Below are 15,625 nucleotides of genomic sequence, written 5' to 3' on the forward strand. Positions count from 1 at the left end.
AAGGCAGGGGGTCGGACTAGATGATCTACCTAGGTCCCTTCCGACTCTAGCTACTATGAAACTATGAAACTATGAATATAATTTTAATAAGTAAAAAATACATGGATACATATGTCAAAGCTATATTAATTTACAATAGAGAAATACTTAAAAAACTGGCTTAAAGACCATTTTAAAATAAGCAAAAGTGCTGAGCAAACTCAAATTTTAAAAGAAAACAGTATTTTATATTCAGTGCTTTGTCCTTATTTGTAAGAAAGAACAATTTTTGTAAAAAACATCTGGTCTTTAAATATCTTTAACTATTAACAAAAAGCAGGGAAAGCAACTTGTAAAGAGAGAGGAAAAGGATTTTTCTATGTGTTAGTACATCACAATGTTACACAAGTGAGAACAGATGTTTAGCAGCATCTGTTCTGTTAAAAAAAAGATATAATCAAGTTGTTGAGACCCAAAACTTGACTTCAGTAAAATTGTTGTAACATCTGTCATCTAATTTTTAGCTACCTTATTTGCTTTATTTCCCATTCAGTCAAAAAAAATTAATAACCTTATTTGTTCTACTATCCTGTAGCAAGCACACAGAGTGAAAAATTTAAATGAACTGAAATTATCAGGGATTAGTGGAAATCATCAGCAATGCCGTTTCACAAACAAGAGATTAAATAAAGCATAGCCAGGTGTATATTGCATTCATGAAAAAACAAATACAGGAAAAAACAAAAATATAACATACAGTTTTATTTTCAACACATTCTTTATAGTTTTATTTAAAAATATAATTTTTTTATTAAAAATATTTTTATTTTTCTTTGTTATTTAAGGAAGCTTAAACTAAAAGGAAAAGAATTAGTTTCTTTTTTAAATGAGAATGCAAATCATCACAGGCAATGATTACTTTTTCAGCAGTTTACACTATTTCAATCACACTTGGAAAACTTGAAAGGAGAAAAACATGCTTTAAAAAAAAAAAAATTTGAAAGTCACCGACAGTGACAATGATGTCAGCTGAATGTTAAAGAAAAAGAGAAAGAACAAACATGAAAAATTCCATTTAGCAAGCAATGCACAAAGATTTCAGTGGTAATGATCCTGAACACGTATAGGTACATGCATACTCATGGAAAAACAGATACATATATACACCAAAAGCATAAACTAGAGAGAAAGTCATTTCAGAGCTTCAGGCCAGATTCCAAGTGCAGATAAGTAGGTGCTGAACTATTGACTTCAGTTAGTTTCCTCTAAGTCAGGACAAACTTTTAATGCCAACAGACAGCTGCAGCCTGAATTTTGAAAACTTCTCTAGTTAGTCTTGAAAAAAGTTAAGATTTGTGCCTGACATGGATTTGAACATTTCCTCTAAAGGCCTTTCATTAATATTATATCTGAAATGCTTACTTGAGAATGACAATAAACTCCCATTAACCTGTTTCTTGCAAATACACTGCTATTGATATTAAAATAATTACACAAAACTACAGCTCCATATTTACAGAAAAGCCATCAATACCTTTAAAGCAAACTTCAGATAGCTACTGTGCACTTAAATGTTTGATTTTTATTGCAGAATCTAACCAATGCAAAGAAATTTTACTGATATAAATAATCAGCTTTAGAAGAAAATCCCATATGGTTATGAATCAGGAAAAATTCACCCCTTAAAGGGTTCTTCCTTTTTTCTCTTTTCATTGTACTGTATAATTTTAAACGCACTTACTATTTCTTGCGGCATTCACTGGCTCTATCAATTTTAAATTCAGGTAGGCTGATGAATCCTTCTGCTTTTTCATCCTGTGGAGACAGTTCCAGATGTTACTCAGATTACTGAGTGTATGGAAAAAATATATAGTCTTATATAGTCTCTTTTGTATGTGTGGCAAGCCATCCTTGCCTTATGGCTTCCCTGATTATTTTGGTCTCCAATCCACCTATGTTCTTGATTTTCATGACCTAATCCAAGTATGAGTTCTTCCAGCCTACTGAATTAAGAGAGTAATAAAACACTGGAGCAGGCTACCCGGAAAGGTTGTGCAAATCTCCATCCTTAGAAGTTTTTAAGACCTGGGAGACAAAGTGTTGGATGGAATGGTCTAGCTGGGGATGGGTCTGCTCGGAGCACGGGGTTGGACTAGATGACCTCCTGAGGTCCCTTCCAACCCTCATTTTCTATGATTGTCTTTCCATTTGTTTGTGTTCATTCCCAGGTCTACCATTTATACAGTTATATTTTCATAGCAGCATGCTCTTCATTTTTATTGTTTGGGATACTTATCAACAAGGATCCAGGTTATCCGGTTCCCATGGGAAAACAGAACCCCACCCCCCACTGTTTTTCTATTTTTACTGAGAAAAATGCAGATTTCTCATTTTAATGGAGAAATGCATGGATTTTCCATTTTTGCAAAGAGGTCTCTGCAGGCTGGCAGAGTTCCAACTTGCAAGGGGCTGGGGGAATGGGAGGAGGGTGGTCAGGCAGGGGGACTCAATTTTATATAGTACTTTGAGATGCCTTTAGCTCTTCAGTGCTCTGGGTGGTATCCAGATTGAAACAGATGCAATTTTTTATTAAGTACTAATTATTGGATTTACTTGAATCCAGAACAGAAGTTTTCCCGTTCAACATGGGGGTTAAAGACCTTCATCTTAAATCTGAGTACAAATAGGGGGGAGGAGAGGGGAGGGAGGAGGGTAGTGGCAGTGGCTGAGCACGGGGTCAGAGTCGAGCAACTGTCACTGCCTGCTCCAGTCTCCTGCCCCCCTTGCCACTACTTAACTTCCTGTTTCAGCTCCAGCTGGGACACTGCTTGCACCTAGTGCAGGGAGCATGGAGCACAGGCTGCTTCCATCCCCTGACTGGCCATGCAGTGGCAGCGGTGACACTAGCTCTGGGCTTGGCACGAGGGCTGAAGCTGCTGCCACCATTACATGGCCAGACAGGAACACAAGGTAGCATGTGCTCTGTGCTCTCTTCCACAGGCCAGACTGGCACCCCAGCCAGAGCTAGAGCTGCAATGGGAAGAAGTATGTAAATAATACAAATCAGCCAGATTTGCACTTCTGTGGAATGATTTACAGAAATGGGACCTTAGGCAGCCAAATGGTTGTTTTGGAAAGCACAGAGTATATAATTTAGCACCTAAATCATAATTAAAATCAAAATACAACACATTAGAATAGAACCTGATTGAAAAACAAGCCAGTTTTGAGTAAATGTAGGGCTTCAGGAACTGTCATTGATTTCAATGATTACAACTAAATAAGGCACTTTTAATGGTACATAAAATGAAGACTGTAATCCCATCTCTAGCTTATAATGATAGGGATACAAGACGAACTTTTCTTTTCTAATTTTGAGTAATGAGAAAATGGAAACTGTGAAAGACTGTGAGCTTAGGGTAATATTGAGATGAGCAGTTGTTCCTTATGCTAAAAAGGCAAATTTTAAAGGCCATATCCTGAAAACTCAGGCCCCTGGCACACATTCATTTAATGATATAATGGGATCAAATCCCTGATCCCAACAATCATAACTCCTGCTATGCTACAGACGTATGGCAGGACACACCATTCTGAGATCATATCCAATGGCACCATTACTACTTGTCCCTTCAGGAGGAACCCAGGCAAGTTGCAATGGCAAGTTGAAAACTGGGTACCTGCAGCCAAACTGAACTGGAGTGGCATCTGGGTTGGGACCAACAATCAGCTGTTTAAGACTCCTGTGCAATCCCAGGGCTGCACTGGGACCCCTTGAGACTCCTGGATAGCCCCAGGACTGATTTTCAGTCTCAAAGATCCAGCCCTAGGACCACACCAGTGCTGGTTCAAAATCCCTGAATAGCCTTGGAGTTCCGACAGACAACTGCAGGTCCTAGCCCTGGGATTGTGCTGTAGCCGGTTCAAGATTCCTGTGCCATCCTAGAGCTGGGACAATCACCTGATCGTCAGTCCTAGCTCTAAGACCACACCAGAACCAATTCCAGACTCCCTGACTATTAGGGCAGGCCAGTCCCAAACTCCAGTGTTGTCAGCTGGGACAATCAGTTGATTGCTGGTCCCAGACCCTGGACTTCACTGGATCCAATTCCAGACTCCTGTGTGGTCCTGGGGCTGGAACTGATAATCAACTGATAGTTGGTCCCAGACAGAGGACTGCACTGGCATCTTAAGCTGGCTCTGGTTATCCTGATGCACATTAATTTAAGGTGCAATGGAACCAAGCCACAAAATTGTTACAGAATACTTTTGTGGCTGGTTTCCCATTTTGTCATGACACGAACTCCTAATAGGTTAATTACTTCTTAACTGCAATGTCTACCAGGGGCCTCAGAGGCATAACTGGATGTCTGAGTGCCCTGGGCACATGAGGCAGCACTGGACACTTTGAGCAGCATCAGGGGGTTTCATATGGATATTTTAATGGCCTCTACAGTGTTGGCACCCTGGTTGCCCTCTTTATGCTACCATGCAAATTCCTGTGAATGATTAACATCATCCTACATGTTCTGTTAATTCCAGAATAATAATTTGGGTGAATATAAATAACTGATGACAACAGTACTACTTGAGACTCACTGGCATTACACACCATAAATGAAAAACATCTTCTATTCTTACCTCCTCATTCATATACCAGTATAAAGAAGTATCCTTCAGAACAAACCAATATTTCTTCCACTTCTGGGAAAAATAACTCTTGGCATCTTTCTTTTTCCAAAGCCAGCCTTCACAGTCCCCACGGCCCAGATCTTTACAGGAAATCCGCCTTTTGCTCTTACCAGGTATGGGAGCTATAAATGCCAACAGTTAAAAGGAGCACATACGAAAGGGCTTTTGTTATGCATTTAATGAACTAGTCAGGAATGTTCAGTTTGTCTAAAAGGATTGATCTCTTTACAAAAATTAATATAACATTTCAAAATCAATTTCTCTAACATTATAATACTAAACAAGGAGAGCAGTATACAGCAAGGAAAACAGACACACTTCCTAGCCTACAGTAAACTAATCTATGTATCAAAGAAAATGCAGTAGACAACAGAAGAGAGGTTATATAGGATAGGAAGACAATGTGTACAAAAATAAGATAACTTGGTTTTGATGTTTCTGTACATTCTGATAGTTCATTGCATAACATATACAAACAAATGAGCAAATATAAACAAATGCACATACAGGCAGGGGAACTTATAATAATTACAAAGTAAAATGTCCTTTTTTTCTAATAACGGTATTCAGTGAAGGATAATTTTACAGGTCCTTCAGCTGTGAAGGACCTAGGGGTTACAATGGAGCATAAACTAAGTAGGAGCCAGCAGCAGGGGTGGTTCCAGGGCAGGATGAAGGGGTGTGGCTGTATGCCCCTTTCAGTGCCAATACTATTCCTGGGCCCAGAGCTACTCTTGCCCCAGTGCAGCCAAAGGCTGCAGGAAGCAGCTGCATGGGGTGCTGGGCTCTTCTGGGAACAGCAGTGGCAGAAGGCAGATTTCCTCTTCTTCTAACTGGTCCTCCACTGTGATGAACCCATCCTCCACCACTGACACAGGCATGGGTAGGGCCCATTGAGTGACTCCTGCACTACTCCAGTCACTCATCCAGGAACAGCAGTGCTGATACATGCGTTCCTCCTTCCAGCAGTGGGGGACATTTGAGGGAGAATGGGCAGAGAGCAGACACCGGAAGAAGGATCCTGTGCACTGCCATGCTATCCCCAGCCAAGAGTTTTACCCTGTGCAGCCACTTCTCACAGCCCCTGACTGGAGCAGAGTAGAAGTGGCTCTGGGGCTCCCCCCATGCCTGGGCTGAGCTGGGGACTGTAGCAGCAGCAGTGGTAATGGGTTCCTTTGTCATGTACCTGCTACCTGTCCAGATTCCAGCCATGCCTTACCCCCATATCCTCCCATGGTGTGCGATGCAGTGTGCTGCACCCCACTTCATGACATCTTAGATCTGCCCATGGCCAACAGTATGCTCTTGTGGCAAAAAAAGCCAACAGAATACTGGGTTTAACTAACAAAAAGTGTAATGTGCAAATCAGAAGTGCTTCTTCTGTTCTACTTGGCACTAATGAAGCCTCCTCACATGAAGTTCTGCGTCCAATTTTAGGCCTAACCCTTAAAGAAAGATGTGGACAGATTAGAAAGAGTCCAGCAAACAGCAACAAAAATGTCAGGTGAGTGGGAAGTGTGACTTATGAGGAAAGGCAGAAAGAACTAGGATTATTTAGTCTGAAGAAGAGAAGTCTGAGGGAAGATTTGATAGCAACATTTAAATACCTAAAAGGAGATTACAGAGACAGACTTTTGCCTGTGGCTGTAGGGGATCAGGCTAGCAGCAATAACCTTAAACTGCAGCAAAGGAAATGTATAGTGGAGATTAGGGAGAACTTGATGACTCTGCTGATGGTTAAGTACTGGAACAGGTTGCCTAGAGAAGCTGTAGAATCTCCATCTCTGGAAATTTTCAAGAGCAGGTTGGACATGAACTTGGCTGCTAAGTTTTAGTCAGGGATGATCCTGTTTTGAGTAGGGAGCTAGACTAGAGGACCTCATGGAGTCTCTTCCAGCTGTACTTTCCTATGACCTGATGATCTTTACAAGTATTTGAAGGGGCCATGAAAACCTACATAAAGGATCATGCTGCCGTTCAGTAGTACATCCATACCCTTACAAAAGACTGCTGAAAGTGTTTTGAACCAAAGAAGGGCAATTCATAATTATTATGTAGACTACCACATCACTTAGGTGTCCTAGCTGTGGACCAGGAGCCCATGTATAATTAAGCATTGCACAAAGAGGGCAAAAAGATGATCCCAGTCCCCAAGAAGATACACTCTAAGTATAACACAACAGACAACAGTTGGATATAGACAGAGAAGCACAAGGAGAGAATGAGACAATATTAATAATGGATGAACAGTTCTGTCAAATGAACACATTTAGTTGGCTAACACATCATCATCTTTAAAATATTACACTATTATAGACAATAATATTCAGTTTTATTTCCTACCATTATATCAAAAAGTTCTTATTCATTATTTACCTTTGTTTTTCTTTTTAGTTTTCTGCTGTAGAGAAGATTGCTGAAATGTCTGCAAGTAAATCAAGACACAAAAGAGCATTGAAAAAACAATGTACAGATTCAAAGCCCCTCCTCCTTCTTGGAAAAATAACAATTAACATTTCAGATACTTAAGTGATCAAGCACAATCTTGGGACAAAAAGCAAGAAAAATTTGTAGGACCTTCAGGGGAAAAATATTTCATACTTTTACAAGATACTGAAATAAACCAATAAAACACATCACAATCAACCAGCCAGCAGAACAACAACCGCAACTAAGTTTTTTTCCCTTAAAAACAGCTGTTTTTCTCTACTCTTTCCTAGCACTGTAGTGTGTTTGTGTGGGAAGTCCATGTGTTCTAACACAGTGGTTTTGAAACTGGGGTATGCATATTCCCAGGGTGACGCTGTACCTACATTTTAATAAGCATAAAAGTCATAGAAGAATCATGGAGAAGTAGGGCTGAAAGGGACCTCCAGAGCTTATTTAATCCAACCGCCTGCATGAGGGAGGGTCATCTCTAACCAAACCATCCTATACAAATCCACTATCTAACCTATTGGCAAAGTTACATAAGTCAATCCTAACACAACCACGAGACATAATTCCCTAACCTGCCACAGGTGAAGCAGTGGGACCGCAGCAGCCAACACCCTGCTGCTACTTGAGAGATCAAAGGAAGAGACCCATGCTCCTTCCTGCTACAGAGGAAGGCAAAAACCTGATGGAATCAGCATCCATAATTTAGTAGAGTCTAGAACAATACAGCTTTTGCCCTTCTCCCACTATCCAAGCAGCCAAGAAAAGTGAAACTGAGCCTTCTTCTCCCAAACAGGATGAAGAAAAGCTCATTCAACTAATCAGAGGCTGACCTTAAACGGCTCCCCTTCCACCTCCTACACTGTGTCACACGGTGCCGTGCTGTGGGAAGGGAGCAGGTGATGCCTTGGTTTCTGCTGAGCATATAAATACCATGCAGCAGCTGCAGTGGGGTACAAAGCTTGCCATGCATGCAGAGGTATGGCCCAACACTTCAGTGCTGGCTCTTCTTCACAGGGATCTGCCATTTGGCTGTCCTGCATTGTGTGGCAGCACTGGAGATGGCAGCAGGTACCAAGAACAGTGGGTGCCTGGCTCTGGATTGTGGGGTATAGGAGCAGTGCTTGAGAACAGGATGTGGCTTGTTCCCCTGCATGTGACCTGTGTGATAGGTCTCAGCATGCACCACGCTCCATCAACATGGGGAATCCCTTCTCTGATGGATGGTATTTCCCAACATGCATTGCCCTTTGCCAGTAGTAAAGTCCTTCTTCCCCTCCCCCCGGATCTGGCTGTGTTGAAGGTACAAGCAGCAATATGTTTTGCAGGTAAAGGGGTTTGCAGACAGAAAAGTTTCAAAACCACTGTCGTAGTAGATGTTCTATTAACAAGTTGATCTTTATCTGATTTAAGTGTATACATTATTTAACATTATTAACGAAAAAAGCTTTTTTACCCTGATGATACTAGCAAATTCTCTCTGGGACTCTGGAAATTCTTCTTGGAAATACCAACAGTGTTCAAAATTTGATTGCTATGCTATTTTATATTATTTATAAATATTATGTATAAATAAAGGGTGAGAGCAAAGTTGAAAGAAAGCAAGGGGTCCAAAACAGGAATGAGTATGAAATCTGATAAAATAGCAGACTTATATCTTAAAAGCAAACAACAATGAGCTCTGCCAAATCTCTTGTGAAAAACTCTTACACAACTAAAGATTCTTTACTGGAAAGTTCTGCCCTTTAACTGTTTGCGACTGAACTAAGTAACTAGAACCCAATCCCAGCATTTTGAATTGTTGTCATAGAAGCAAGGCGAGGTGGGAAATTACTTTTGTACTTCTGAACTAGATTAAGATATAATACGCATTAGTAGGCTTCACAGTCACCTCTGTTATAAAACTTGAACACCAATAAGACTCCCTGAGAGATTTAAGTCCCACCCCACCAAAATAAATACAAAAACAAAACAAACAGTTTTTAAATAATCCAGTCATTCAGTACTTTGTACTATGTTTTATTTAGCTTTATATATAAGGCATCTTCATCAGTGACCTGGAAGTTGGGATGGAGTGCACCCTCAGCAAGTTTGCAGATGACACCAAGCTGGGGGGAGTAGTAGATATACTGAAAGGAAGGGTTCGGATTCAAAGACACCTAGACAAATTGGAAGACTGGACCAAAAGAAATCTCATGAGGTTCAATAAAGACAAGTGCAAAGTCCTGCACTTAGGAAGGAACAAGCCCATGCACTGGTACAGGCTGGGGACTAACTGGTTAGGCAGCAGCTCTGCAGAAAAGGACCTGGGGATTACAGTAAACAATAAGATGACTATGAGTCAACTGTGTGCTCTTGTTGCCAAGCAGGGTAATAGCATCCTGGGCTGCACTGGTAGGAGTGTTGCCAGCAGATCAGGGGAAGTGATTATTCCCCGCTATTCAGCACTGGTGAGGCCACATCTGGGGAACTGGTGTCCAGTTTTGGGCCTCCCACTACAGAAAGGATGTGGACAAATGGGAGAATCCAACAGAGGGCAATGAAAATCGTTAGGAGGCTGGGGCATATGACTTACGAGACAAGGTTGAGGGTTGAGGGAACTGGTTGAGGGAATTAGGCTTATTTAGTCTGAGAGGGGCTTTAATAGCAGCCTTCAACTACCTGAAGGGGGGGGTTCCAAAGAGGCTGCAGCTGGACTGTTCTCAGTGGTGGCAGATAATAGAACAAGGAGCAATGGTCTCAAGTTGCAGCAATAGAAGTTTAGGTTAGGTATTAGGAAAAGCTCTCTCACTAGGAGGGCAGTAAAACACTGGAACAGGTTACTCAGACAGGGGATGGAAGCTCCATCCTTGGAGGTTTTTAAGACCTAGCTAGACAAAGGCTTGGCTGGGATGATCTAGGTGGGGATGGTCCTGCTTTGAGCACGGTGTTGGACTAGCTGACCTCCTGAGGTCCCTTCCAACCGTAATTTTCTATGATTCTAATATCTCCAGCTGTGAATCAAGTTAAACATGTCTATTTCTAGAGGACAAAATATCTTTTGGGTGTGGCTCCACAAAACTCTACTTGGTCGGAGTGCCAAAAACCCCACCATGTCTATCTTGTAAGGTGCCAGCACGCCAGAAAAGCAAAACCAGAGCAGGGGGTACATGGCAGGATGCATTGCATATTAATGTAGTTAACAATCACAAATGTTGCTTTTTTTCCCCCCCCGCAGTAAACATTCTGTGGGGTTTTCTAAACATTCTAAACCTGGTAATAATAAATAAAATTCCAGATACTACCTTTGTTCTTGTGTATTCTTTTTTTGTTAAGCATATTGCAATAAGAGGGAGAAAAGAGAGAGAGAAAGAGAGAAAGAAGTGAAAAAGGAGAGAGAAAAAAGCTGGAAAGAGAAAAAAAAAGGGAAAAAGAAAGAGAAAAATTTAAAAGAAAGAAGAGAAAGGAAAAGCAGAGAAAAAAGAAGAAATAGGAAAAAAGGAGAGAAAAGAGGAGAGGAGAAAAAAGAGAAAGAGGGAGAGAGAAAAAAGAACAATGAGATAAAAGAAAAAGAAAAGGGAGAGAAAAAGAGGAGAAGGAAAAAAGGAGAGAAAGAAGGAAACAGAAAAGAGAGAAAAGAGAAAGAAAGAGCAAGAAGAAAAAGAAGAAAAAAGAAAGAAAAAGAAAGTAAAAAATTAAAAAAAGAAAGAGGGTGAGTCCCTCACTGTCCACATCTCCCACTGCTACTGGCCATGGCTTGGGACTGCTGGTTCAGGGCAGTGTCTGACAGAGGGAGGCAGTGATGGTCCTAGAGTGGGGGGAGCCTGGGCCCAGGGCTGGAAGGAAGGGCCCAGCTGGGGTGGGGCAGCCCCAATGCACTGAGCACTGGGGCTGGGTACTTGGGGCAGGGTCTGGGCAGCATGGGGAAAATCAGCTGCAGGGGGAGGGGCTGTGGCTGGGCCAGTTTGGCCAGGTCCTCAGGGAGGCAGTAGCTGGAGAAGAGCAGGGGCCAGGCAGAAAGCATGGGATGCCCTGGGGCTCTGCACACGTGGGCCATGGTGGGCAGGCAGGAACCCAGTGGGTGGCAACTGAAGTGCCACCTGGCCTGGCCCACACAGCTCTGTAGGGATGGGCTGCAACTGCCCTGCCCTGCCTGTGAGAGGACACTGCCTGGCCAGGGCAAGACATTGGGTGCAGGGGGCTCCCAGCTCTGGGCTCAGCCTCCCTGTGCACTGGGCACAGCATGAGTGGGGCAGAGCTGCCTTCAGTGCAAGGGCCCAGCCATGGGAGCCTCCCCCAGGCCCTAGGAAGTGGTGCCAAAGGCAGTGCTTGGGGCCAAGCCAGCCAGGACCCTCACACACAATGGTCCTCCACACTGCCTACCTGGGTCCAGCCCCTGGAGGGGAGCTGTGGGTGGGCAAGGTCAGGGCCCAGGCAGGCGCTGTGGGGGGCTGCTGTGCTGGAAGCTCCCAGCAGGCGGGCAAGCCCTAGGCCGGGGGGAATACTGGGCACCTAGTGCTGGGTCTCTATGCTCACGGTAGGGTCCAGGCAGCATGGGAAGAAGCAGGTGCGGGGGGAGGTAATATGGGCATGTTGGCCTGGCCGGACCCTTGGGAAGGTGGCAGCTGGAGGAGAGCTAGGGCCAGGTGGGAAGCAGGGGCTGCCCCAAGGCTCTGTGGGTACAGGCTGTGACAGGTGGCTGGGGGCACCCAGTGCTATCCAAGGTGAGGCCCAGCCCAGCCCAACCCAGCCCACAAGGGGATGCTGCCTGGCCAGGGGGCAGGATGCCAGTCTTAGAGGGTGTTTCTGGCTCTGGGGTCAGCCTCCCTGAGGCACAGTGCATGCGAGGCAGAGCTGCCCCCAGTGCAAGGGTCTAGCCATGGGGCCTCACCATAGGAGCCGCACAGGCCTTGGGGACAGCTGCTACAGGCAGTGTTCAGGGCCTAGCTGGCCAGGAGCCTCCAGCACAGTAGCCCTCCACAGAGCCTATCTGGACCCTGGCCCTGGCCTCGCTCACCTGCAGCTCCCCTCTAGCAGCCAAGCCAGGCTGGAGGGCGCAGCCCAAGGACAGGGTTAGCAGACACCGCCCCCGCCTGTGTTCTCCTGACTCTGCCCCTGGTGCCTGCTGCAGCTCTGGGACCTGTGGCTGCTCTAGAGAGCCCAGAGCAGCAGCTTAAAAAAAAAATTTTTTTTAAACAATTTCCTTGCACAATGTCTAGCTAGTGGAGAAAAATGCCTCTGTGTGCCACTAATTGGTGCACGTGTTGGAGGATGCCTATCTCTGACCTATGAGCTTTGGAAATTACCCTCAGCTTTAGATTTTAGGCTTTGTTTGAGTCATTCTATGCAAGACAATACTAGCTCTGGTTTTACCCTAAAGATGGCTTCTTACTTTGCACAGAACATGTAAATAAATCACATTCAACCATGAACACACAGTGTGTGTAAGAGCTAAAAAATGTGGATTAAGGTCAAGGTAGGAAAAAAGGATGTTTGTTTACTTCATTGGTATTTCATGAAATCACAGCAATTTTTAGAACCACATGCTGTTGCTGAATGCATTGGGCTGTTTAATGTGTAGCTCTTTAACAACTACTGGATATTATTTTCCTCAACTATTTTCTTTTCCTGTAGCAAAAACATCATTTGTCCCTATTTTTCCCTGTAGCAAAACATTACAATTCAATTGCATTAAAACAAGATTTTGCTGCAAAATTTTGTCTCTGGCCATGAGACCAGAAATGTTTTTAATGGCCTGCAAGAGAGAACATTGTATCAACTTACCTTTGAGCTTCATCTCTTGCACTGGATTTCTTAATTTAAGTAATTAAGTCAGATTTCAAGGATTCCTCTTTTTCATTCATTTTGAATACAACTTCGACATTAAGTGTAAATTGTCTTCATGCACAAAAGATAATTATTTCTTATTCAGTGTACTAGTCAGAATGGCAATTGTACCATCACTATTAATGTGTACATCAGCCTAAACAGACACAAATGCTAACAGAAGATCATTATATTCTTAATATGTTATATTTTACTACTTCAATTAGCCAAAACTTTCCTTTATCCAGAAGCAGGGCCACCACACTTCTATGTTGTAATTACATTGAAAACTCCCTTGATTATCCTAAACTTCAGTTATCTGGATTCAGCCAGTGTCTCCTGGGATATTCACATAAATTAGCATGTCCTATTTTAGTAATATATCTATTTGACAGATAGACATGCCCAAAGCAGAACGACAAAGATAAATTATAAGCATCTTTAAGTGACACGACTTTATTGCAACATCAGCCCTACAATTACACCTTTTTGAGGAGTATTAAAAACATAATTCATAGCAGTGCTATTTTCTCTCACCAAAATACTTACTTGTTTGTAGGTAATAATTCAGACTAATATGGTTTAAGCACCTGAATCTGCATGCTGCTGAAAGCAATGCAAGTTTCATCTTTGATTGCACAGGATTGGGCTGTGACTGTATGTATAAATATGTAGCTCCTATAATTGTTCATTTCCAAAATGAACGTGTGGTGATTTGTTTAGTTTTGCTTTGTCAGAGTTAATCAATACAATTCTAAAAGCTAATTAATTTAAAGTCTGATGATGCTGTACATGGTTTCATCTGTACCAAAGTTGGCTTGCATTAGTGACAGCGAGAAGACAAAGCAATTCTTTAAAAAATGTAACCTATTCCCTTTAGCTTTTTTCCGAAATGAACATTGAACTTAGGATAGTTCTGTCTGAGATCTGAGTAGAGTACACAAACATTGAGTATAACTCCCAGATATTTAAATGGAATGATTTGAGTTTTCCTATTTAAAACAAGCCATCACTTTTATATTCAGAATCTTTAAAACATTTTATTCCTTCACTAGCCACATTTTAAAGGTAAAAAAAACCCTCACTGTGCCTCCTTTATCTCTATCTAGCACAGAAATGAACTATAACTTCATAACTGGTGAATTTACATCTTATTGTATTTTTAAAAAAATCTTCACTGTTCTGAGATTTCTATCCAGAAAGAATGAGTGACACTCCTAGCAATCTTTGTAAGCAGAGTTTTTGAAGGACAATAAAACAATTAACCCTCAAGGCATTAAAGGTAAAGCTAAGCATCATGTTCTGCTGTTTTCTTACAACCTTTAACTACAAACTCTACATTACAGAGGGTTCTAATTACTTGACTGAAATGCAAATGTCTGCAGCTGGCAGTATAACTATTGTCACATTTTCATCAAATGTCTCAATTCAGCAAGAGGGAAGGATTTTTTGGGGGGTGATATCTTTTATTGGACCATCAGCAGAGCTGGAATACAGTTAGACAAGCTTTTGAATGCAAGGCATGATTCATCAGGTTTGAGGAAGGAAACAAAGCACTCTGGATGTTAAGAATTGAGAACAGAGCTCTAAAAGAGAACTCTGGAGAAGGGAGGGAAGTTGATAGCAGATAAACAATTTGCCTATCATATTGTTGCTGGACCATCATGTCATGGCTGCAACTCTTCTATCAATCAGCAAAGAATTTATGTAACCATGTATAAAACCAAGCAACAAAAAACTTCACCTAATCAATTGTGCATTAACCAATGCAAACGTAACATATAATTTAAGACCAAGAGGAACCAAACCTGAAAGGATAACCTCCCCCTGCAGTCGGATTAACACCATACCACCAAGGAGACTTATTTTTCATCAGTATTTGTTCATGTCTACAATAACAGCATGCTCCTATAGATTTGCTTCTCATGGGGTGTGTCTATGTTCATTTGATCTGGGATCAGTTTACTAGCAAGTGAACTACTTGCGAGTAAATGCTCTTGGGCAGGCGTATACACATGCAGGGAAGCGGAAGCAGATTTGGGCCCCTGCCACCATCAGAGGGAGATCTAGGCTCCCCCAGGGGCTGCCCAGGGGCTGGCTGGTGTGAGGAGACAACTGTCTCCTCACTGGGGCTGGGACATTATACCCTGCCCCCAGGGGCTGCCTACTGCTGGGGCAGGGGATTTGCTCCAAGTCAGTCATCTACATGAGCACTATTGCCTTCTATTAATCAGAAATAGCCCTTTACTGCCATTAGCACTACTGCTTGTAACTGCTCTTTATTAATCAAAAGAAAATTTGCTACTTTCATCTGCAGGTAGCAAATTTAATTGCGATTAGCAAGGTTTACAGCATAGTAAGCATGTGAACAAGCTGACACATATGCTTACTTTGCAATAAACTATGCTACTGAGCAGTTAAAAGCATCTCATGTAGATGTGCCCATGGTGCTCCAGGCCCATCACCCCTTGGTATGACAGCAGTGAGCAGTGACCCAGGACAAGTGGCATCACATTTTTTCTGTCAGCATGGAAGGCACCACTGCCTTCTGCTGGAGCACTGGTTTCTTTCTCTGGTGCTACTACCACTGTTTGCTACTTCTGCCCTGTGCAGCTCTTGTAACTGCCCTTTAAATGCAAAGCACACCAAAAGCCTCTGAACCCAATAAATATGGTGGTACCTACAGTACCAGAATAGTTATCCCCTTTCCTCA

The 15,625-nt window shown here is 42.5% G+C and overlaps 1 protein-coding gene across 3 annotated transcripts in view; it reads right to left on the minus strand.

The window, feature by feature from the left end:
• The window catches only part of CNKSR2 (connector enhancer of kinase suppressor of Ras 2), a 353,085-nt gene that overhangs the window by 88,107 nt on the left and 249,353 nt on the right, over positions 1-15,625 (minus strand). For all 3 annotated transcript variants that reach the window (XM_019529183.1, XM_019529184.1, XM_019529182.1), the window contains 3 exons: positions 7,048-7,096; positions 4,621-4,793; positions 1,721-1,794 (listed from right to left, as the gene is read on the minus strand). In XM_019529183.1, coding sequence (XP_019384728.1) covers positions 1,721-1,794; positions 4,621-4,793; positions 7,048-7,096 — 296 coding nt within the window. The remainder of the gene's footprint in view (positions 1-1,720; positions 1,795-4,620; positions 4,794-7,047; positions 7,097-15,625) is intronic.

This window comes from Crocodylus porosus, unplaced genomic scaffold, assembly GCF_001723895.1.
Source record: "Crocodylus porosus isolate Cpor-Errol unplaced genomic scaffold, CroPor_comp1, whole genome shotgun sequence".
In the NCBI taxonomy this organism is placed as follows: Eukaryota; Metazoa; Chordata; order Crocodylia; family Crocodylidae; genus Crocodylus; species Crocodylus porosus.